Here is a 24,333-nt window from a genome sequence, read left to right as displayed (position 1 = left end):
GACCAGGGCACGAACCTGTGTCCCCTGCATCGGCAGGCGGACTCCCAACCACTGTGCCACCAGGGAAGCCCAATTCTTTTATTCTTAAAAAAAAAAAAAACCCCTTACTTCAGACATTTACTTCCAAAGTCTTTTACTTTTTTTCACAGCTAGAATTAACTCAAAGCCAAGGCTTTCCATTGAGAGGTAGAAAATTCCAGCCCCCTTCTCCATGTTTGATCTACAAAGGGATTAAAGGGCCACATGAATAATTTCCTCCACTTGAGAGGAAGGACCTGGGTGTCTGTCCCGCAAGGAGGTCACTGGGCAAATAGCAGCAGCCCTGTGCCGGGGTGGTGGGAGGCCAGGCACTGCTATATGGACCTGCTAGTGATGTTGTAAGCAATGTGGGGATAAGGAAGAAGTTAAACGCTTAAATCTTGCCTACCTACAGTCCCTTGCCTATAATCGAGTCCTGGAGATCCACAAGCAACATCTTTCTCCTGTGCTGACGGCCTATTTCTCAGAGCCCTTGTTGCTCCACCAGGGATACATGGAGTGGCTCTTTGATTATGAAGGAAACAGATACCTGGACTTCTTTTCTGGGATTGTCACTGTCAGTGTTGGTCACTGCCACCCGTGAGTATGCTTAAAATTCTGGGGTTTTCACGCCAGAAAAATATACGATAAACAGGCTAATGATCATGTTAGTGATTCAGAACCTCAGTTAAGAGGGGCACTTCAAGATGGCGGAGGAGTAAGATGCGGAGATCACCTTCCTCCCCACAGATACACCAGAAATACATCTACATGTGGAACAACTCCTACAGAACACCCACTGACCGCTGGCAGAACACCTCAGACTTCCCAAAAGGCAAGAAACTCCCCATGTACCTGGGTAGGGCCAAAGAAAAAAGAATAAACAGAGACAAAAGAATAGGGACGGGACCTGGACCAGTGGGAAGGAGCTGTGAAGGAGGAAAGGTTTCCACACACTAGGAAGCCCCTTCACAGGAGAAGACTGCGGGTGGCGGAGGGAGGAAGCTTCGGAGCCGCGGAGGAGAGCACAGCAACAGGGTTGCGGAGGGCAAAGCGGAGAGATTCCCGCACAGAGGATCGGGGCCGACCGGCACTCACCAGCCTGAGAGGCTTATCTGCTCACCCGCCGTGGCGGGCGGGGCTGGGAGCTGAGGCTCGGACTTCAGTCGGAGCGCCGGGAGAGGACTGGGGTTGGCAGCGTGAACACAGTCTGCAGGGGGTTAGTGCACCACGGCTAGCCGGGAGGGAGTCCGGGGAAAAGTCTGGACCTGCCGAAGAGGCAAGAGACGTTTTCTTCCCTCTTTGTTTCCTGGTGCGCGAGGAGAGGGGATTAAGAGCGCTGCATAAAGGAGCTCCGGAGGCAGGCACGAGCCGTGGCTAAAAGCGCGGACCCCAGAGACGGGCACGAGCCGCGGCTAAAAGCGTGGACCCCAGAGACGGGCATGAGACGCTAAGGATGCTGCTGCCGCCACCAAGAAGCCTGTGTGCGAGCACAGGTCACTATCCACAGCCCCCTTCCGGGGAGCCTGTACAACCCGCCACTGCCAGGGTCCCGGGATCCAGGGACAACTTCCCCAGGAGAACGCACGGCGCGCCTCAGGATGGTGCAACGTCACGCCGGCCTCTGCCGCCGCAGGCTCGCCCCGCACTCCGTACCCTTCCCTCCCCCCCGGCCTGAGTGAGCCAGAGCCCCCTAATCAGCTGCTCCTTTAACCCCATCCTGTCTGAGCGAAAAACAGACGCCCTCCAGCGACCTACATGCAGAGGCGGGGCCAAATCCAAAGTTGAACCCCGGGAGCTGTGCGAACAAAGAAGAGAAAGGGAAATCTCTCCCAGCAGCCTCAGAAGCAGCGGATTAAAGCTCCACAATCAACTTGATGTACCCTGCATCTGTGGAATACCTGAATAGACAACGAATCATCCCAAATTAAGGAGGTGGACTTTGCGAGCAACCGTAGACTTGGGGTTTGCTTTCTGCATCTAATTTGTTTCTGGTTTTATGTATATCTTAGTTTAGTATTTAGAGCTTATTATCATTGGTAGATTTGTTTATTGATTTAGTTGCTCTCTTCTGTCTTTCTTTGTTTTTACTACTTTTAATTTTATAATTTTTAATAATTTTTTATTTTAATAACTTTATTTTATTTCCTTCTTTCTTTCTTTTTTTTTCTCCATTTTCTTCTGAGCCATATGGTTGACAGGGTCTTGGTGCTCCTGCCAGGTGTCAGGCCTGAGCCTAGGAGGTTGGAGAGGTGAGTTCAGGATACCGGTCCACCAGAGACCTCCCAGCTCCATGTAATATCACACGTCAAAAGCTCTCCCAGAGATCTCCATCTCAATTAAGACCCAGCTCCACTCAACAACCAGCAAGCTACAGTGCTGGACACCCCATGCCAAACAACTACCAAGACAGGAATACAAACTGATGCATTAGCAAACAAGCTGCCTAAAATCATAATAAGCTCACGGACACCCTAAAACACACCACCAGACGTGGTCCTGCCCACCAGAAAGACAAGATCCAGCCTCATCCACCAGAACACAGGCATAGTGCCCTCCACCAGGAAGCCTACACTACCCACTGAACCAACCTTACCCACTGAGGGCAGACACCAAAAACAACAGGAACGATGAACCTGCAGCCTGTGAAAAGGAGACCCCAAACACAGTAACTTAAGCAAAATGAGAAGACAGAGAAATACACAGCAGATAAAGGAGCAAGGCAAAAACCCACCAGACCAAACAAATGCAGAGGAAATAGGCAGTCTACTTGAAAAAGAATTCAGAATAATGATAGTAAAGGTGATCCAAACTCTTGGAAATAGAATGGAGAAAATACAACACACGTTTACCAAGGACCTAGAAGAATTAAAGAGCAAACAAACAATGATGAACAACACAATAAATGAAATTAAAAATTCTCTAGAAGGAATCAAGAGCAGAATAACTGAGGCAGAAGAACAGATAAGTGACCTAGAAGATAAAATAGGAGAAATAACTATCACAGACCAGAATTAAGAAAAAAGAATGAAAAGAATTGAGGACAGTCTCAGAGACCTCTAGGACAACATTAAACAAAGCAACATTCGAATTATAGAGGTCCCAGAAGAGGAGAAAAAAAAAAGGGACTGAGAAAATACTTGAGGAGATTATACTTGAAAACTTCCCTAATATGGGAAAGGAAATAGTCAATCAAGTCCAGGAAGTGCAGAGAGTCCTATACAGGATAAATCCATGGAGAAACACACCACGACACATATTAATCAAACTATCAAAAGTTAAATACAAACAAAAAATATTAAAAGCAGCAAGGGAAAAGCAACAAATAACATACAAGAGAATCCCCATAAGGTTAACAGCTGATTTTTCAGCAGAAACTGCAAACCAGAAGGGAGTGGCAGGACATACTTAAAGAGATGAAAGGGAAAAACCTACAACCAAGATTACTGTAACCAGCAAGGATCTCATTCAGTTTCAAAAGAGAAATTGAAACCTTTACAGACAACCAAGAACTAAGAGAATTCAGCACCACCAAACCAGCTCTACAACAAATGCTAAAGCAACTTCTCTAGGCAGGAAACACAAGAGAAGGAAAAGACTTACAATAATAAACCCAAAACAATTAAGAAAATGGTAACAGGAACATACATATCAATAACTACCTTAAATGTAAATGGATTAAATGCTCCAACCAAAAGACATAGACTGGCTGAATGGATACAAAAACAAGACCCACATATGTGCTGTCTACAAGAGACCCACTTCAGACCTAGGGACACATACAGAATGAAAGTGAGGGGATGGAAAAAGATATTCCATGCAAATGGAAATCAAAAGAAACCTGGAGTAGCAATACGCATCTCTGATAAAAGATACTTTAAAATAAAGACTATTACAAGAGACAATAAGAACACTACATAATGATCAAGGGATCAATCCAAGAAGAAGATATAACAATTGTAAATATTTATGCACCCAACATAGGAGCACCTGAATACATAAGGCAAATGCTAACAGCCATAAAAGGCAAAATCGACAGTAACACAATCACAATAGGGGATTTTAACACCCCACTTTCACCAATGGACAGATGATCCAAAATGAAAATAGATAAGGTAATGCAAGCTTTAAATGACACATTAAAAAAGATGGACTTAATTGATATTTATAGGACATTCCATCCAAAAACAACAGGATACACATTTTTCTCTAGTGCTCATGGAACATTCTCCAGGATAGATCATATCTTGGGTCACAAATCAAGCCTTGGTAAATTTAAGAAAATTGAAATTGTATCAAGTATCTTTTCCGACCACAATGCTATGAGACTAGATATCAATTACAGGAAAAGATCTGTAAAAAATACAAACACATGGAAGCTAAACAATACACTACTTAATAACGAAGTGATCACTGAAGAAATCAAAGAGGAAATCAAAAAATACCTAGAAACAAATGACAGTGGAGACACGACGACCCAAAATCTATGGGATGCAGCAAAAGCAGTTCTAAGAGGGAAGTTTATAGCAATAAAATCCTACCTTAAGAAACAGGAAACATCTCGAATAAACAACCTAACCTTGCACCTAAAGCAATTAGAGAAAGAACAATAGAAAAACCCCAAAGTTAGCAGAAGGAAAGAAATCATAAAGATCAGATCAGAAATAAATGAAAAAGAAATGAAGGAAACGATAGCAAAGATCAATAAAACTAAAAGTTGGTTCCTTGAGAAGATAAACAAAATTGATAAACCATTAGCCAGACTCATCAAGAACAAAAGGGAGAAGACTCAAATCAATAGAATTAGAAATGAAAAAGAAGAAGTAACAACTGACACTGCAGAAATACAAAGGATCATAAGAGATTACAACAAGCAACTATATGCCAATAAAATGGACAACCTGGAAGAAATGGACAAATTCTTAGAAAGCACAACCTCCTGAGACTGAACCAGGAAGAAATAGAAAATATAAACAGACCAATCACAAGCACTGAAGTTGAAGCTGTGATTAAAATTTTAATCTTCCGACAAACAAAGGCCCAGGACCAGATGGATTCACAGGTGAATTCCATCAAACATTTAGAAGAGAGCTAACACCTATCCTTCTCAAAATCTTCCAAAATATAGCAGAGGGAGGAACACTCCCAAACTCATTCTACGAGGCCACCATCACCCTGATACCAAAACCAGACAAGGATGTCACAAAGAAAGAAAACTACAGGCCAATAACACAGATGAACTTAGATGCAAAAATCCTCAACAAAATACTAGCAAACACAATCCAACAGCACATTAAACGGATCATACACCATGATCAAGTGGGGTTTATTCCAGGAACGCAAGGATTCTTCAATATACGCAAATCAATCAACGTGATACACCATATTAACAAATTGAAGGAGAAAAACCATATGATCATCTCAATAGATGCAGAGAAAGCTTTTGACAAAATTCAACACCCATTTATGATAAAAAACCCTGCAGAAAGTAGGCATAGAGGGAACTTTCCTCAACATAATAAAGGCCATATATGACAAACCCACAGCCAACATTGTCCTCAATGGTGAAAAACTGAAAGCATTTCCACTAAGATCAGGAAGAAGACAAGGTTGCTCACTCTCACCACTCTTATTCAACACAGTTTTGGAAGTTTTAGCCACAGCAATCAGAGAAAAGGAAATAAAAGGAATCGAAATCGGAAAAGAAGAAGTAAAGTTGTCACTATTTGCAGATGACATGATACTATACGTAGAGAATCCTAAAGATGCTACCAGAAAACTACTAGAGCTAATCAATGAATTTGGTAAAGTAGCAGGATACAAAATTAATGAACAGAAATCTCTGGCATTCCTATACACTAAGGATGAAAAATCTGAAAGTGAAATCAAGAAAACACTCCCATTTATCATCGCAAGAAAAAGAATAAAATATCTAGGAATAAACTTACCTAGGGAGAAAAAAGACCTGTATGCAGAAAATTATATGACACTGATGAAAGAAATTAAAGATGATACAAATAGATGGAGAGATATACCATGTTCTTGGATTGGAAGAATCAACATTGTGAAAATGAATCTTCTACCCAAAGCAATCTACAGATTCAATGCAATCCCTACCAAACTACCACTGGCATTTTTCACAGAACTAGAACAAAAAATTTCACAATTTGCATGGAAACACAAAAGACCCCGAACAGCCAAAGCAATCTTGAGAATGAAAAACGGAGCTGGAGGAATCAGGCTTTCTGACTTCACACTATACTACAAATCTACAGTAATCAAGACAGTATGGTACTGGTACAAAAACAGAAATATAGATCAATGGAACTGGATAGAAATCCCAGAGATAAACCCATGCACATATGGTCACCTTATCTTTGATAAAGGAGGCAGGATTGTACAGTGGAGAAAGGACAGCCTCTTCAATAAGTGGTGCTGGGAAAACTGGACAGCTACATGTAAAAGTATGAAATTAGATCACTCCCTAACACCATACACAAAAATAAGCTCAAAATGGATTAAAGACCTAAATGTAAGGCCAGAAACTATCAAACTCTTAGAGGAAAACATAGGCAGGACACTCTATGACATAAATCACAGCAAGGTCCTTTTTGACCCACCTCCTAGAGAAATGGAAATAAAACCAAAAATAAACAAATGGGACATAATGAAACTTCAAAGCTTTTGCACAGCAAAGGAAACCATAAACAAGACCAAAAGACAACCCTCAGAATGGGAGAAAATATTTGCAAATGAAGCAACTGACAAAGGATTAATCTCCAAAATTTATAAGCAGCTCATGCAGCTTAATAACAAAAAAACAAACAACACAATCCAAAACTGGGCAGAAGACCTAAATAGACATTTCTCCAAAGAAGATATAGAGACTGCCAACAAACACATGAAAGAATGCTCAACATCACTAATCATTAGAGAAATGCAGATTAAAACTACAATGAGATATCATCTCACACCAGTCAGAATGGCCATCATCAAAAAATCTAGAAACAATAAATGCTGGAGAGGGTGTGGAGCAAAGGGAACCCTCTTACACTGTTGGTGGGAATGTAAGTTGATACAGCCACTGTGGAGAACAGTATGGAGGTTCCTTAAAAACCTACAAATAGAACTACCATATGACCCAGCATTCTCACTACTGGGCATATACCCTGAGAAAACCATAATTCAAAAAGAGTCATGTACCAAAATGTTCATTGCAGCTCTATTTACAATAGCCTAGAGATGGAAACAACCTAAGTGTCCATCATCGGATGAATGGATAAAGAAGATGTGGCACATATATACAATGGAATATTACTCAGCCATAAAAAGAAACGAAATTGAGCTATTGTAATGAGGTGGATAGACCTAGAATCTGTCATACAGAGTGAAGTAAGTCAGAAAGAGAGAGACAAATACTGTATGCTAACACATACACATGGAATTTAAGAAAAAAAAATGTCATGAAGAACCTAGGGGTAAAACAGGAATAAAGACACACACTTACTAGAGAATGGACTTGAGGATATGGGGAGGGGGAAGGGTGAGCTGTGACAAAGCGATAAAGAGGCATGGACAAATATACACTACCAAACGTAAGATAGATAGCTAGTGGGAAGCAGCCGCATAGCACAGGGAGATCAGCTTGGTGCTTTGTGACCACCTGGAGGGGTGGGATAGGGAGGGTGGGAGGGAGGGAGACGCAAGCGGGAAGAGATATGGGAACATATGTATATATATAACTGATTCATTTTGTTGTGAAGCAGAAACTAACACACCATTGTAAAGCAATTATACTCCAATAAAGATGTTAAAAATAAATAAATAAAATAAAATCCCCAGCGCATAAGTCTCCTTTTGAACACTCCTCTTGGTGAGGAATTCATTACATTTTGAGGCAACATATCCCATTGCCAGATACCTCTGGTGGTTAGAGAAACTCTTTCTTGTGTGGGGATGAAATCAGCCTCTTGAAACTCTTTGAGAAATAGCCGTGGGTTTGAGTTCAATGGCCTGTGTTGTGTTGGGAGGGACATGCCCGCTGGCACTGTGGGTAACTCTGCTCTTCTGTTTGTCCAGGAAAGTAAACGCAGTGGCACAAAAGCAGCTTGGCCGCCTGTGGCACACAAGTGCCGTTTTCTTCCACCCTCCGATCCACGAATATGCAGAGAAGCTTTCAGCGCTTCTTCCTGAACCTCTGAAGGTCTGATGCTTCCAGTTCAAAGGGATAGGAGTCTCATGATCTCAGGGAAGCTGGCTTAGGAAATGAGAGTATGGGTGGGAATCAGGTCTGTTCTTTGAACATCCAAAATGAGTGCGCTAGTGGCCATATCGGAAAGCACTCTAGGAGAAGAAAGGAATTGATGAATTACTGGTGAAACCAGCCGATGTTCACTTCATCAGTTCCAAACATCTGCCTCTCCTTGGTCACTCTCCTCACCGCCACGTCTTTGCAGAAATCACTTAGCGGGAGCCCCAGGCTTCCTGACACTCTCCTCTGTGTTCCTCAGGAAGTTTTCATCTCTTTGCTCCACAGCCCCTCTGCAAAGTCATTGGAATTTCTTCTTTTTTAAAAAAACTTTTTATTTTATACTGGAGTAGAGTTGCTTAACTATGTTGTGTTAGTTTCAGGCGTCCAGCAAAGTGATTCAGTTATACATAACCATGTATCTATTCTTTTTCAAATTCTTTTTCCATTTAGGTTGTTACATAATATTGAGCAGAGTTCCCTGTGCTACACAGTAGGTCCTTGTTGGTTAACCATTCTTCTTTAACAAAGAGTGGAGCCATTTTTTTAGAAAATTAATATACAATTAAGTTCATTTGGTCTGAGATGCACTTTGATATTTTTGCTAAATGAGATGTTTTTCTGCGTCTGAAATATTGAATTTTTTAACGATTAATGATTAATTAATCATTGAATCATTGAATTAATGATTGAATTGAGATGTTAAAATGTTGGCCAAGGTTTTCATTTCAGGATTCAATGAGTTAATACATATTTAGAACAGTGCGCCGTACCTGGTGTTAGTTATTATGATCATCTTCCTGTATTATTTAGGCACCATATTTACTATGTTATCTACAAGAGATGGAGGACGTTGCAAGCGCTGCAACCTCAGTTCAGGGCAGACATACTCATGGATGAGTAGAGACGAGGAAGCCTGCAAGGGCACAGCCCTGGCCTTCCAGTCCCCGAGCCTGGAGGATCCAGTACCCTTCAGTTCTCCCCTTTCTTTCAACCAGGATGAGCTGCACTTTTTTTGTTTGTTGCTCGTTTGTTTTAACATTCACAAACACCGAACAGGCTCCTCTGGGAGCCTGCCTTGTCTCAAGCCTTCAGAATCAGGTGGGGCAGTCCAGGTTCAAGAACCAAGAGACCTGGTCCTCAGAGCCCCTCAGCCACTAACCACTGTATGTCTCAGCAAGTCTCTCCATCTTAGCACTTTGCAGAGAATCAGGTAAAACCAATGAAAATCTGGAATATTTCACAACTCCGACAATCCCTTAGTCATTTTTGTATCTCTAGTGCTTAGCAGCTGCTAAGTGAATAGCTGTAGAATTAATATAGTAATTCAATGACGGGACTGCTGGTACGAAGGGAACTCTCCTTAATAATCAGAGGCTGGGATACACTGTTTTTAACAATATCGAATGAATTGGGTAATCATGTGTCTCATGACCATGTGTCTTTTTTTTTCTCCAGGTCATTTTCCTGATGAACAGTGGCTCAGAAGCCAATGACCTAGCCATGCTGATGGCCAGAGCACACTCAAATAACACAGATATCATTTCTTTCAGGTAACCACACCTTGGAACATTCAACTTTAACATTGACTCACCCCAATATTACATGTTTATCTTTAAAATATAGCCTAAAGCAGGAGAGGGGCTTTCCTGGGGTGTTTTTCTAATTTTAGATTTTAGGGTAGGGTCAGTCAAATGAATTTTATGTCTGGATAACACCATCCAAATTGGCCTGATCCAAGGTAGGGGTCCCTGACCGAGGTAACCAAGAGTTTGGAGTCCCAGTTTTGTCATAGATTCTCCTCTGGAATTAAAAAGAAGGTGACATGACAGCTTTTTCACTTTAAAGATGTGGTACAGAAACTAACACACAACGTTTTTCATGAACTATGCTCCAATATAAGAGAAAAATTAAAGATTAAAATTTTAAAAAATAAAAGTTAAAAAAAGGTATGGCATTGACTATGACCTATGCCAAATAGTGAACGATTGGTCTGCACCCCCAGAAGCTCATGACTTTGCCCTATGACACTGGGCCCACTTTCATCTCTGCTTATGGTAAGGAGCCATAACCTGAATAGCCTACATGGACTTCCTTTTTTGTCCTACCCAGTGTTCCACAGGCCAGTGATCATAGAAAAGTAAACTTAACCCAGTCCTCCCACTGTTCTCTCTCTGCAGAGGAGCCTACCATGGATGCAGTCCTTACACACTTGGCTTGACAAATGTAGGGTTCTACAAAATGGAACTCCCCAGTGGGATGGGCTGCCAATCCGTAAGTTTTGAGATTTTTGTCATATTTCTCTAAAAACTCCTGGGTGTGTGGAATCATTTATCAGATTTTCCAGGCATTAGGACTAGAAACTCATACAAATTAGCTTATATTACATAACTATAATGAATCAGGGGCTCAATTTGACTTAATCGAATTAAAGACCATTTAAGGGAAATGTTTCTTAGGAAGACCTTCAGAGTGTGAGTAATAATTAATGACAGAGATTTTTTTAGTTTTCTTTTGCTTTTAAATAAAATCAAGTCAACTGCAAATAAATGCACTGAAATAACTTCCCAGAGCCTTGAATGCATAAAATTTCCATAGAGTCATCCCTGTACTCACCTTCTGTTCTCACTCACTGTTTCCACATTTTCAGCACCAGAATCAGATACCTAATTATTCTTATTCTTTCAGATGCCCTTACCGACCAAACTCTTGAGCAAATTGTTTCCAGGCTGACACTGAAATCAGTTTGCTTTGTAGAGTGCCCTCATAATTGATTGCCAAGAAAAAAAATTATCTCTTCAAAGCAGAATATTAGGTTTTTGTTCTAAGTGGGAGAAGAGTAAAGGAGGAATCTTAGTATCAAATTAAGAAGCCCTCTTGCCTTAACTGGCACCATAGGTTGCCCCAAATTGGCTGTCTTGTGTTCACGTCTTGCTAAACTCCCTCTTTTGTCATTTGCAGACGATGTGCCCGGATGTTTTCCGTGGCCCTTGGGGAGGAAGCCACTGCCGAGATTCTCCAGTGCAAACAATTAGGAAATGCAGCTGTGCACCAGGTCCAGCTGGGCAGGGAGGGAGGCACATGGTGGAAGGTCAGGAGGGGTAAGGAATGTGGAGAGAGGCAGAACCATTCCTGGGTGAACAGATTCAAAAAAGTGGGAAAGGGAAAGCCAAGGCAAATCCAACTAGGAAATCACCCCTCACTGAACTAACACCTCTTATGCCAATGACCACTATACCATCAGAGCATCCATCTCCTGTTAGGAAACTCATCTCAGCATCTCATGCTGTCAGAGCTAAGCCAAAAACAGACTGTCACCTGCTGCTTCACTAAAGGCGCTCTCTTAGCTCTCCCAGCAATAGCTCTGCTACCAATTTTAAAAGAAAACAAGGGTTTTTTTGAGGGATTATTTGCCAATTCCCAACGGGAGAAGGGGAAAGGGGAAAGAACACTTAGAAATCTCAAAACTCCAATGAGGAAGTTCCCCAGGGACTCAGAGTACCAGCCAAAATGAGAACCTTTGTCAAAACAGAAGACCAGGGCTTCCCTGGTGGCGCAGTGGTTGAGAGTCCGCCTGCCGATGCAGGAGACACGGGTTCGTGCCCTGGTCCGGGAAGATCCCACATGCCGCCGAGCGGCTGGGCCCATGAGCCATGGCTGCTGAGCCTGCACGTCCGGAGCCTGTGCTCCGCAACAGGAGAGGCCACAGCAGTGAGAGGCCTGCGTACCGCAAAAAAAAAAAAAAAAAAACAGAAGACCATTCCTGAAGGCTGCTGACATCTCTTCAAAAGTTGTAAAGGCGTCAGCATCTGTTCTTTGCTCATCAGCAAGGTCCACCTCGCACTTGTCATCCCAGTGCAGGACCCTTTGGACAGCTGCCCCTAAGCAGTGCTGAAGGAAATCACTAAACGCTCCAACTGAGAGATCTTTAATGGAACAGGGTGTCACTGGGCTGAGAGGAAGAATGCAAATGGAAGCCTTAAAAATCAGCTTCGAAAGGAAGAAAATTCACAGTCATCTTAAAATTCAGATGGGATAATGGCAATACGGACGTAGGAGGATGAAAGAATGAGCTTTAGAACAAGATGTTATAGTCACAGAACTTAAAACCATAGGGAAGTTTAAAGCTATCTTTCACAGTCTCCATTTTAAAGATGGAGAAACACGTCCACACCTAGGAGGCCGAGAGCTAGGACTTGACTCCAATTCTTCTGCCCTCAAAGCCAGTACTCCCCAGCCATGACCACCCTTGTTCACACCCATATGCCAGCAGGAGGAACCCAGGCTTAAAAATAATTCCTGCTCTGCTGGCCAGGATTGAAGAGACACATAAGTCAGGAGCCCTGGGTTGGACTTTTAGCCCTACCGTGGCTCAGCTACAAGCAAAGTTCCATCTTTTGCCTCCGTTTCTCATCTATGAAATGGAGACGGCAATACCTGCTCCCATGGCCCCTCATCCCAGGCCTTCAAGAGACCAAGGAAGAGAGCTTTTGTAGAGGCAGGCAGACAGTAGTGATGCCAAGTACAGTCATGACTGTATCTCATATCCACGTGGCACCAACAACTAAGATCAGTTGGATGAACCTCACAGACGTCAAAAGCACCAGCGCAGAGCTTCAGCGGCAGAAGCCCTCAAGACATGGTCACTTCCTTCCTTCCCAGCTCTGCGTCCCTCCCTCTCTGAGGCCTTCTCTCCCTCAGGCCAACTGGAATATACCAGAGCCCCAGGGTCATCTCTCTAGTGGCCTCTAGAGGTTAAATGATAGTGACAGGCAGACATTTCTGCTTCTCGGAACTGTGATCTTTGGCACGTCTGAAGTCAGCTGTTTTCTTAACGCATATCTTCAAGAGACAAGACTGATATCATATCTTTATACAAAAAGGGACTTCAGGGGCTTCCCTGGTGGCGCAGTGGTTGGGAGTCCGCCTGCTGATGCGGGGGGCGCACGTTCGTGCCCCGGTCCGGGAAGATCCCACATGCTGCGGAGTGGCTGGGCCCGTGAGCCATGGCCACTGAGCCTGCACGTCCGGAGCCTGTGCTCCGCAACGGGAGAGGCCACAACAGTGAGAGGCCCACGTATCGCAAAAAAAAAGGGACTTCAGCCTCCTCTGATGCTGTTAGGGCCTGAGAAGAGTTTGGTATTTGCTGTAAAAAGGCATATTCATGTATGTTTATAAATGCATCCCAAAGTGTGAATTATTCTGAGTATAGAAGGTTCCAGTTCTCCATTCCTCTTAGAGTTCATTCAGTGGGCACATCCAGGTGCCAGTCTTGGTTGGGGGCTTTTCTTTCACCTCAAAAGTATGTCATCACCCATTTTTGAGCCTAATATAGATATTTGTGGTAGATTTCATTCCCTTCCTCCACCTCCTCCTCAGGATTTTTTCTTTTCCACTGGTCATTCCAGTCCCTGAATTTCAGATGTAACTTGTGATGAAAAGCACCTCTCAACCCACTACCCCAAAATGTTCCAAACCTAGTACTGATCATGTCATTTCTCTTTCTCCTTTTGCAAGACAAGTTTCCTTTTTCTTAAAAAAAATGTTCTTTCTTGGCGTCTCACTCTGCTTAACTCTCTCTTTACCACGAGCTAAAATGAAAACTCTTCCCTCTCTACTCCGTTGCCTGGATAGCATACAGGAGAGCATCCTCTCTCCACTCGCTTGATGTTGTCATGGTGACACTACTGCACCAAGTCTCTCTCCAGAGGCGACCTGACCTGAAGCCACAGCAACGAGCCAATGAAGTAAATGCGAAATGAAGGAAAAAGCCAATGACAGTTGATGACCTCTCATCACTGAATTTATGGGCAGTGGGGGGGAAAATTATGAAAGATCTAGCGCAGGTTCAAGCAAAACCTTCTCCATGGTTTGGTTTTGTCCAAATTTAAGCCATTAGGGTTGATTTTGCTCCACCCTTTCATTTCTCTAGTTACAAATGATCTTACTAAATTCCCAAATTATATCCTTTGAACATATATCTAATTCACCCTTTAGGGCCATCCTAGGTTGTTTTCTCTTCCTTTCCTAATAATAATAGGAAATTTCAACCTCTAGGGGCACAGATTTATTTGTCTACTATATCCTACCCATCATGCAACATAAGTGATGCTAAAAAATGTACTTCCTGGGTTTGCTATTCATGTCATTACTTCCTTCTTCAAACCCCCAACCCTCAACTCCAGCTAACTAAAGATCAGGTAACTCTGTCAAGCAAGCTTTCCCAAACATCGCATGTAGCCTCAAAGTATGTTTGGGGCCAGGTCATGTTTTTCCCACTTTTAATGAAGAGCTGAAGTATTCAATATAAAATATATTTATGGTTCACTTTTGAAGACCATAACTGAAGGTTTCCATTCCTTATCTCTAGCCTTCAGTAGACAGGATCGCAGCCATGCCTCTAAGCATCATGATGGTAGATGGTGACTTGCCTCCCAGACTGCTTTCAGCAGAAACCCCCCATCACACCCAGCTCTCTCTCTGCATCTCTTCTGCTATCCGTGGATGTGGGTTTAGATTCAGAGACTATGTGATGCTGTTTAGAACCAAATTACAGGTGTGGATAAAAATTCTGAAGGTTCAGTCATACATGGATGTACTTGATCTTGGACCTTTGGTATTCCAGAGGAGAAAGCTTCCTCTGCCTTGCTATAATGGATGAAAGTTATCTGACTGTAGTACATTCCTGTTTAGACTGAATTCTGATTGCTATATAAACATATTTATTAACGATAAAGACTGAGATACTTTGTTGCTTTAAAATTGCACATCAGATTAAGTAACAATGAAAGGTAAACATGGTTATTTCCAAATAGATTAAATCCACACAGCAATTACATTTGAATTAAATCTACACTGTTGAGAGGATCAGTATCCTTAGATAAAACAGCTATCAATACCAGACTCAATGATGCTTTGGAGCATTGCTTCTCCAGGTGGAAACAACTGAAGTGGTTTGCTTATGCTTTTGTGGCTATGCTAGTCTAGCTGCTTGAAACAAAGTATGAGTCATTCTGACAGAATGTTCAGAACATTCAGAAACCTATATCCTCATATCCTGGTTTACTGTATCTTGAGGGACTCTATTCAATTTACTGTCCTGTTTTCTTTTTTCCTGTTTCCCCCCCATTCTTCTGGATGCCATTCTCACATCTTCAAATGCTGTGTTTTCTGTTGTTGTTGTTTGTTTGTTGCAGACTGCTGCCAAGCTAAAGACCAGTATATTGAACAATTCAAAGATACTCTGAACACTTCTGTGGCCAAATCAATTGCTGGATTTTTTGCAGAGCCGATTCAAGTGAGTGTATTAACCAAACATTAATTGAGCTCAGTTCTAAATTATCAGATTTTTAACTCATACATTCTAGAGAATTCCAAATTATTTAAGTGACCACTGCTATGTCCCTCTCCAAACTTCATTCATTCCATTGGTCCCCTTAAAAAAAAGATGAGGGGGCGCTGGTTTTCAGTTGACCTTTGAAAAAACCATCTCCTGCACTCCCAGACTGAACAGAGAGATAGATGAAACTATTGAATCCCTAAATCTGTAAAAATAGACAAGCCCAGCAATTTTTAGTTCTTTATCACCCACACTGTCAGGGGGAGCCTTTCTATAATCTTACTAAATCCCCTAATCTACTTTTCCTCTACTCTCAGGAAAGAATATGTTTGCATCCTTTTTCAGCAGGCATGGCATAAGAGTAATGGCCCCTCTTTTCACCCATAGTTGAAATAGTTCTAGAGACTGTTTTAAAAATTGCTAGTATCACTAACGCTAATGTTGATCGTAATCCATCTTCAATTCTCTTTTAATACTTTCAAGGGCTGTGCTGTTACTCTAAGTCTTCTTGGTTTGGTCTTTTGCAGGGGGTGAATGGCGTTGTCCAGTACCCAAAGGGGTTTCTAAAGGAAGCCTTCGAGCTGGTTCGTGAGTGGGGAGGCGTGTGCATCGCAGATGAAGTGAGTGGTCATGGAATAGGTGCGATTCAGTGCAGCCGGGACAGGAAAAGCACAAGGAGAAACTTCTTTAAACCCTCCTCTGTGGTCCAGGCAGAAAGCAACCACTCTGGGGATTCCAAGACTTGGGTATAAGTTAATGAAGCTTTGGCTAGTTGACTGGTTAGTTCGTTATTGGATTAGTTTGTCCATTTAATCAAGTACAACAGAACTTAAACATCCAAATTGAAGTCTATCAAATAAATTGTTAACAGGCATAGGTGATGCTGCCATTCCTCAACATACTTTTAAAATTCCTTTTGGGGAGTGCATGTCAGGAGCAGCTTAACCTTAGTTTAATCTCATAACCAAGTTTTCATCTTAATTTTTGTCAAAATAATATTAACCAGTCTGGAAGCATTCATCTTACCTTAATAACAAAATTTGTTTGGAAATCATACTTAAAAAGAAAAGGTCCCACCTCTAAGTTAGAAGAGGGCCACCATCATAGATATTCAAAGAGTAGTTCCAGGGACTTCCCTGGTGGTCCAGTAGTTGGGACTCCACGCTTCCACTGCAGGGTCATGGGTTCAATCCCTGGTCTGGGAAATAAAATCCCACATGCTGTGCTGCATGGCCAAAAAAATCTAAAAAAAATTTTAAGTAGTTCCAAAAAGTAAATTCTAAAATAGTTATGGCAACATTGTTGGAATAATCATACAGTCTCTCTAAGGGGACACTTTAAGGGAATAAAATCCATGGGCTCTGTGAGCTGTAGCCTGTGTCTTTCCTAAAGGGATTAATTTACATTATAATCACACCCCTTATTGGAGTGTATCTGGTCTTCTGCCTCCTGAGAATAGCAATGGAGATCAAAAGACCAGAGGGTAGTCGCCACAGCCTCCAAAGTGCTCCTGAATCATTTCTGGGTCCTGATTCTAACAAGTGGTTAGACCACAAAAAACAGGTGGAGAACTTGAATGATTCATACCTGTTTCAGTCCTGCCATCTTTGCCTAAACAGTTTTCTTCAACTAAAACATCCCCTATAGGGGACAATGGGCTGCCCCCTCAGCAGAATTCTTTTGCAGTTTCCTCCTGTGCAGCCAGGTCTCTGTGATCCCCAGATGAACTGGATGACCCCCGGGCATTGCACAGAGAAGCGTGGGCCAGCTCCTCCTGTTGTGTCCATCCTCCCTTTCCCATCCTGCCCATACAAGTTTAGGGGAAGTGAACCAAAGTCCTGAAGAAAGTTAATCTGCTATTAAAAGAAGAAAAGTCTATTCAGTCAGTTTATAATTAGCTACACTGGTGAAGAGAATAAGCTTTAACCTTTGGAATCAGCCACAGTGAAGCTGCCACCATTGGATTAATTAGCGGGAAGGTAGATTGAATTCAAAGAAACTAATGGATTTCAGAATTTCCTACGGTATATGTTTTTATCATTTTCAACAACCTAATTGGAAACTAACACAGGGTGACCTTCAGAAGGACTGTCCTAATGAGTAGGTAAAGATAATAGCTAGAAATTTCTGAGCACTTAGTAAGTGTCAGGCACTGTTCATAATGCTTTGTATGTAACAACTAAGTTAATATTCATCACGGTTCTGTAAGGAGTGTCCAGTTGTAATTATGCCCATTTTACAGATGAGTGAATTGAAGTCCAACATGGTTAATTTGCCTGTTGAGATCATGCAGTTAGTAGGGACAGAGCCAGAATTCAAACCACACTAAGCCAAGACCACACTAACCACTGGGTAAACCTGACTCTCAAGAATGACAGAAGAGTAGATAGACTCATCCACCAAAGGACAGACAGCAGAAGCAAGAAGAATTACAATCTTGCAGCCTGTGGAACAAAAACCACATTCATAGAACGATAGACAAGATGAAAAGGCAGAGAGCTATGCACCAGATGAAGGAACAAGATAAAACCCCAGAAAAACAATTAAATGAAGTGGAGATAGGCAACCTTCCAGAAAAAGAATTCAGAATAATGATAGTGAAGATGATCCAGGACCTCGGAAAAAGAATAGAGGCAAAGATCGAGAAGATGCAAGAAATGTCTTTAAAAGACCTAGAAGAATTAACGAACAAACAAACAGAGATGAACAATACAATAACTGAAATGAAAACTACACTAGAAGGAATCAATAGCAGAATAACTGAGGCAGAAGAAGGGATAAGTGACCTGGAAGACAGAATGGTGGAATTCACTGCTGCAGAACAGAATAAAGAAAAAAGAATGAAAAGAAATGATGACAGCCTAAGAGACCTCTGGGACAACATTAAATGCAACAACATTTGCATTATAGGTGTCCCAGAAGGAGAAGAGAGAGAGAAAGGACCCAAGAAAAATATTTGAAGAGATTACAGTCAAAAACTTCCCTAACATGGGAAAGGAAACAGCCACCCAAGTCCAGGAAGCGCAGTGAGTCCCATACAGAATGAACCCAAGGAGAAACAAACCAAGACACATAGTAATTAAATTGGCAAAAATTAAAGACAAAGAAAAATTATTGAAAGCAGCAAGGGAAAAATGACAAATAATATACAACGGAACTCCCATAAGGTTAACAGCTGATTTCTCAGCAGAAACTCTACAAGCCAGAAGGGAGTGGCATGATATACTTAAAGTGATGAAAGGAAAGAACCTACAACCAAGATTACTCTACCTGACAAGGATCTCATTCAGATTCAATGGAGAAATCAAAAGCTTTACAGACAAACAAAAGCTAAGAGAATTCAGCAGCACCAAACCAGCTCTACAACAAATGCTAAAGGAACTTCTCTAAGTGGGAAACACAAGAGAAGAAAAGGACCTACAAAAACAAACCCAAAACAATTAAGAAAATGGTCATAGGAACATACATATCGATAATTACCTTAAACGTGAATGGATTAAACGCTCCAACCAAAAGACACAGGCTTGCTGAATGGATACAAAAACAAGACCCATATATACGCTGTCTACAAGAGACCCACTTCAGACCTAGGAACACATACAGACTGAAAGTGAGGGGATGGAAAAAGATATTCCATGCAAATGGAAATCAAAAGAAAGCTGGAATAGCAATACTCATATCAGATAAAATAGATTTTAAAATAAACAATGTTCCAAGAGACAAGGAAGGACACTACATAATGATCAAGGGATCAATCCACAAAAAAGATATGACAATTATAAATATATATGCACCCAACAAAGGAGCACCTCAATACATAAGGCAACTGCTAACAGCTATAAAAGAGGAAATTTACAGTAACCCAATAACAGTGGGGGACTTTAACATCTCATGTACACCAATGGACAGATCATCCAAAATGAAAATAAATAAGGAAACACAAGCTTTAAATGACACAATAGACCAGATAGATTTAATTCATATTTATAGGACATTACATCCAAAAACAGCGGATTACACTTTCTTCTCAAGTGGGCACGGAACATTCTCCAGGATAGATCACATCTTGAATCATAAATCAAGCCTCAGTAAATTTAAGAAAATTGAAATCATATCAAGCATCTTTTCTGACCACAACCCTATGAGATTAGAAATGAATTACAGGGGGAAAAAATGTAAAAAACACAAACACATGGAGGCTAAACAATATGTTACTAAATAACCAAGAGATCACTGAAGAAATCAAAGAGGAAATCAAAAAATACCTAGAGACAAATGACAATGAAAACAAGACAATCCAAAACCTATGGGATGCAGCAAAAGCAGTTCTAAAAAGGAAGTTTATAGCTATACAAGCCTACCACAAGAAATAAGAAACAACTCAAATAAACAATCTAACCTTACACCTAAAGGAACTAGAGAAAGAAGAACAAACAACACCCATAGTTAGCAAAAGGAAAGAAATCATAAAGAGCAGAGCAGAAATAAATGAAATAGAAACAAAGAAAACAATAGCAAAGATAAATAAAACTAAAAGCTGGTTCTCTGAGAAGATTAAAAAAATTGATAAGCCATTAGCCAGACTCATCAAGAAAAAGAGGGAGAGGAATCAAATCAATAAAATTAGAAATGAAAAAGGAGAAGTTACAACAGACATGGCAGAAATACAAAGCATCCTAAGAGACTACTATAAGCAACTCTATGCCAATAAAATGGACAACCTGGAAGAAATGGACAAATTCTTAGAAAGGTATAACCTTCCAAGACTGAACCAGGAAGAAATAGAAAATATGAGCAGACCAATCAAAAGTAATGAAATTGAAACTGTGATTAAAAATCTTCCAACAAACAAAAGTCCAGGACCAGATGGCTTCACAGGTGAATTCTATCAAACATTTAGAGAAGAGCTAACACCCATCCTTCTCAAACTCTTCCAAAAATTTGCAGAGGAAGGAACACTCCCAAACTCATTCTATGAGGCCACCATCACTCTGATACCAAAACCAGACAGAGATACTACAAAAAAAGAAAATTACAGACCAATATCACTGATGAATATAGATGCAAAAATCCTCAACAAAATACTAACAAACAGAATCCAACAACACATGAAAAGAATCATACACCATGATCGAGTGGGATTTATCCCAGGGGTGCAAGGATTCTTCAATATACACAACTCAATCAATGTGATACACCATATTAACAAATTGAAGAAGAAAAACCATATGATCACCTCAATAGATGCAGAAAAATCTTTCGACAGCATTCAACACCCATTTATGATAAAAACTCTCCAGAAAGTGGGCACAGAGGGAACCTACCTCAACATAATTAAGGCCATATATGACAAACCCACAGCAAACATCATTCTCAATGGTGAAAAACTGAAACCATTTCCTCTAAGATCAGGAACAAGACAAGGTTGTCCACTCTCACCACTATTATTCAACATAGTTTTGGAAGTCCTAGCCATGGCAATCAGAAAAGAAAAAGAAATAAAAGGAATGCAAATTGGAAAAGAAGAAGTAAAACTGTCACTGTTTGGAGATGACATGATACTATACATAGAGAATCCTAAAGATGCCACCAGAAAACTACTAGAGCTAATCAATGCATTTGGTAAAGTAGCAGGATACAAAATTAATGCACAGAAATCTCTTGCATTCCTATACACTAATGATGAAAATTCTGAAAGAGAAAGTAAGGAAACAGTCCCATTTACCATTGCAAAAAAGAATAAAATACCTAGGAATAAACCTACCTAGGGAGACAAAAGACCTGTATACAGAAAACTATAAGACACTGATGAAAGAAATTAAAGATGATGCCAACAGATGGAGAGACATACCATGTTCTTGGATTGGAAGAATCAATTGCGAAAATCACTATACTACCCAAAGCAATCTACAGATTCAATGCAATCCCTAGGAAATTACCAATGGCATTTTTTACGGAAGTAGAACAAAATATCTTAAAATTTGTATGGAGACAAAAAAGACCCTGAATAGTCAAAGCAGGCTTGAGGGAAAAAAACAGAGCTGGAGGAATCAGACTCCCTGACTTCAGACTATACTATAAAGCTACAGTAATCAAGACAATACGTACTGGCACAAAAACAGAAACATACATCAATGCAACAAGATAGAAAGCCCAGAGATGAACCCACGCACCTATGGTCAACTAATCTATGACAAAGGAGGCAAGGATATAAAATGGAGAAAAGACAGTCTCTTCAATAAGTGGTGCTGGGAAAGCTGGACAGCTACATGTAAAAGAATGAAATTAGAACACTCCTTAACGCCATACACAAAAATAAACTCAAAATGGATTACAGACCTAAATGTAAGATTGGACACTATAAAACTCTTAGAGGAAAACATAGGAAGAACACTCTTTGACATAAATCACAGCAAGATCCTTTTTGACCCACCTCCTAGAGAAATGGAAATAAAAACAGAAGTAAACAAACGGGGCCTAATGAAACTTCAAAGCTTTTGCACAGCAAAGGAAACCATAAACAAGGTGAAAAGACAACCCTCAGAATGGGAGAAAATATTTGCAAATGAATCAATGGGCAAAGGATTAATCTCCAAAATATATAGACAGCTCATGCAGCTCAATATCAAAAAAAACAAACAACCCAATCCAAAAATGGGCAGAAGACCTTAACAGACATTTCTCCAAAGGAGACATACAGATGGCCAAGAAGCACATGAAAAGCTGCTCAACATCACTAATTATTAGAGAAATGCAAATCAAAACTACAGTGAGGTATCACCTCACACCAGTTAGAATGGGCATCATCAGAAAATCTACAAACAACAAATGCTGGAGAGGATACGGAGAAAAGGGACCCCTCTTGCACTGTTGGTGGGAATGTAAATTAATACAGCCACTATGGAGAAGAGTATGGAGCTTCCTTAAAAAACTGAAAATAGAATTACCACATGATCCAGAAATCCCACTACTGGACATATACCCAGAGAAAAACATAATTCAAAAAGACACATGTGGGCTTCCCTGGTGGCGCAGTGGTTGAGAGTCCGCCTGCCGATGCAGGGGACGCGGGCTCGTGCCCCAGTCTGGGGAGATCCCACATGCCGCAGAGCGGCTGGACCCATGAGCCATGGCCGCTGAGCCTGTGCATCCGGAGCCGCTCCGCAACGGGAGAGGCCACAACAGTGAGAGGCCCGCGTACCGCCAAAAAAAAAAAAAAAAAAAAGAATGAATCATCTCTGTTCAACTAAAAGATTCTGTGGAACTGATACTTCTTAGGTGGCTAAACACGGTTTATGGTCCTACATAATTTCACGTGTTGTCCAAGCAGTCTGATCTTTCACCATTCATTGATGGTACTTTGATAGATGAAGTGAAAAATTAAGATAGGCAGAAAGGCAAAATGGATGGATTTGCCATGAACTCTTCCTATGTTATCTCATTTGGGCAAATTCATCAGCTTGTCCAGAGGCCCGTAACTAGGAAGTCGGAGACCCAGGATTCGAGCCCATGTCTGTCTGACTCCCACGTCTAAGCTCTTCTCCTACGTTGTTCACTCTCGTCTAATTGTAACCCCCAACATCTGCCTTTGCAGCAGCACCCTGGAGAGAGCAAGAAAATAATCAGGAAGCCTGAGAAGGACCCTTGCTCTTTCAAGTGCATTTCAGAATCAGCTTCAAGTGCCCACACCTCTACCCCAGACCTGCAATGTGTGTATGTGTAGAGAGAGAGATAGACAGACAGCCCAGGAGACTGAGAACCAGAAGGAGATCAAGGAACCTTCACCAAAAAGGCTCTGGCGAAAATTTGCATAGAAATGTTTGTGTGGCTTTATTCACTTAGGCACTTCCGCCACTTTTTTATCCATTCTACAAACACTAAGTGTCTACTTTTATCAGGCACTCTGCTAGGTATTGTGGATAAAGAGAAAAATAAGATACATGTATGCTGGTGATAGTAGTCCAAGGTGAGAAGTTCTGACGGCAGCTTAGGTGCCTTGAGTGGGGGCCCTAGTGCAGCTCAGGAGAATCTTCCTATGCCGAATAATGATGAAACTGTGTCTTGAAAGAGAAGAGGAGTTAGTGAGATGAAGAAGCGGGGAGAGGGCTTTCTAGAAAGAGGAAACAGCATGCACAAAACGACTAAGTTCAACTTAGCTCCATCCTGACTTAACTGACTCAGCTGGGTTCTCCTCATGACTAATTCCCAGGAGGAAAAAGAAATCACAGGGAAAAGGACAACCAGCCTGTCTGGGCTGGGTAGTGGGCACCCCAGCACCAATTTGCTTACTGTAACTCCTGCTTCATCCAGCCTGGGGCAGACACAGCCTTACACATAGGAGATCCTTATCAAGGATTGCTAATCACAATCACCTTTTTCACATGCATTATGTATATGACCCTCACAGCAGCCCTGTGATGTATTGCTATTGTTTCCACTCAACAGAGTTAACATGGATTCAGAGGAGTTAAAAACCATGTCTAGAACCACACAATGCTAGTAACCAGCTTTTGGTGCCTAAAAGGTCAGGTGCAGCCTGGAGGGGTGGGATAGGGAGGGTGGGAGGGAGGGAGACGCAAGAGGGAAGAGATATGGGAACATATGTATATGTATAACTGATTCACTTTGTTATAAAGCAGAAACTAACACACCATTGTAAAGCAATTATACCCCAATAAAGATGTTAAAAAAATAAAAATAAAAGGTCAGGTGCAGAATAAGTGCTTTC

The 24,333-nt window shown here is 41.3% G+C and overlaps 1 protein-coding gene across 2 annotated transcripts in view; it reads left to right on the top strand.

Moving 5' to 3' along the window:
* The window catches only part of AGXT2 (alanine--glyoxylate aminotransferase 2), a gene marked incomplete at its 5' end in the record, with an annotated part of 44,125 nt that overhangs the window by 7,957 nt on the left and 11,835 nt on the right, over positions 1 to 24,333 (top strand). For both annotated transcript variants that reach the window (XM_079918017.1, XM_079918016.1), the window contains 7 exons: positions 434 to 618; positions 8,098 to 8,221; positions 9,725 to 9,819; positions 10,447 to 10,540; positions 11,228 to 11,321; positions 15,463 to 15,563; positions 16,133 to 16,225. In XM_079918017.1, the coding sequence (XP_079774143.1) occupies positions 434 to 618; positions 8,098 to 8,221; positions 9,725 to 9,819; positions 10,447 to 10,540; positions 11,228 to 11,321; positions 15,463 to 15,563; positions 16,133 to 16,225 (786 nt within the window). The remainder of the gene's footprint in view (positions 1 to 433; positions 619 to 8,097; positions 8,222 to 9,724; positions 9,820 to 10,446; positions 10,541 to 11,227; positions 11,322 to 15,462; positions 15,564 to 16,132; positions 16,226 to 24,333) is intronic.

The sequence above is a fragment of the Stenella coeruleoalba genome (assembly GCF_951394435.1).
Source record: "Stenella coeruleoalba genome assembly, chromosome: 3".
In the NCBI taxonomy this organism is placed as follows: Eukaryota; Metazoa; Chordata; class Mammalia; order Artiodactyla; family Delphinidae; genus Stenella; species Stenella coeruleoalba.
Note: the sequence above shows the minus strand (reverse complement) of the source record. Positions and strands in the feature narration are given on the sequence as shown.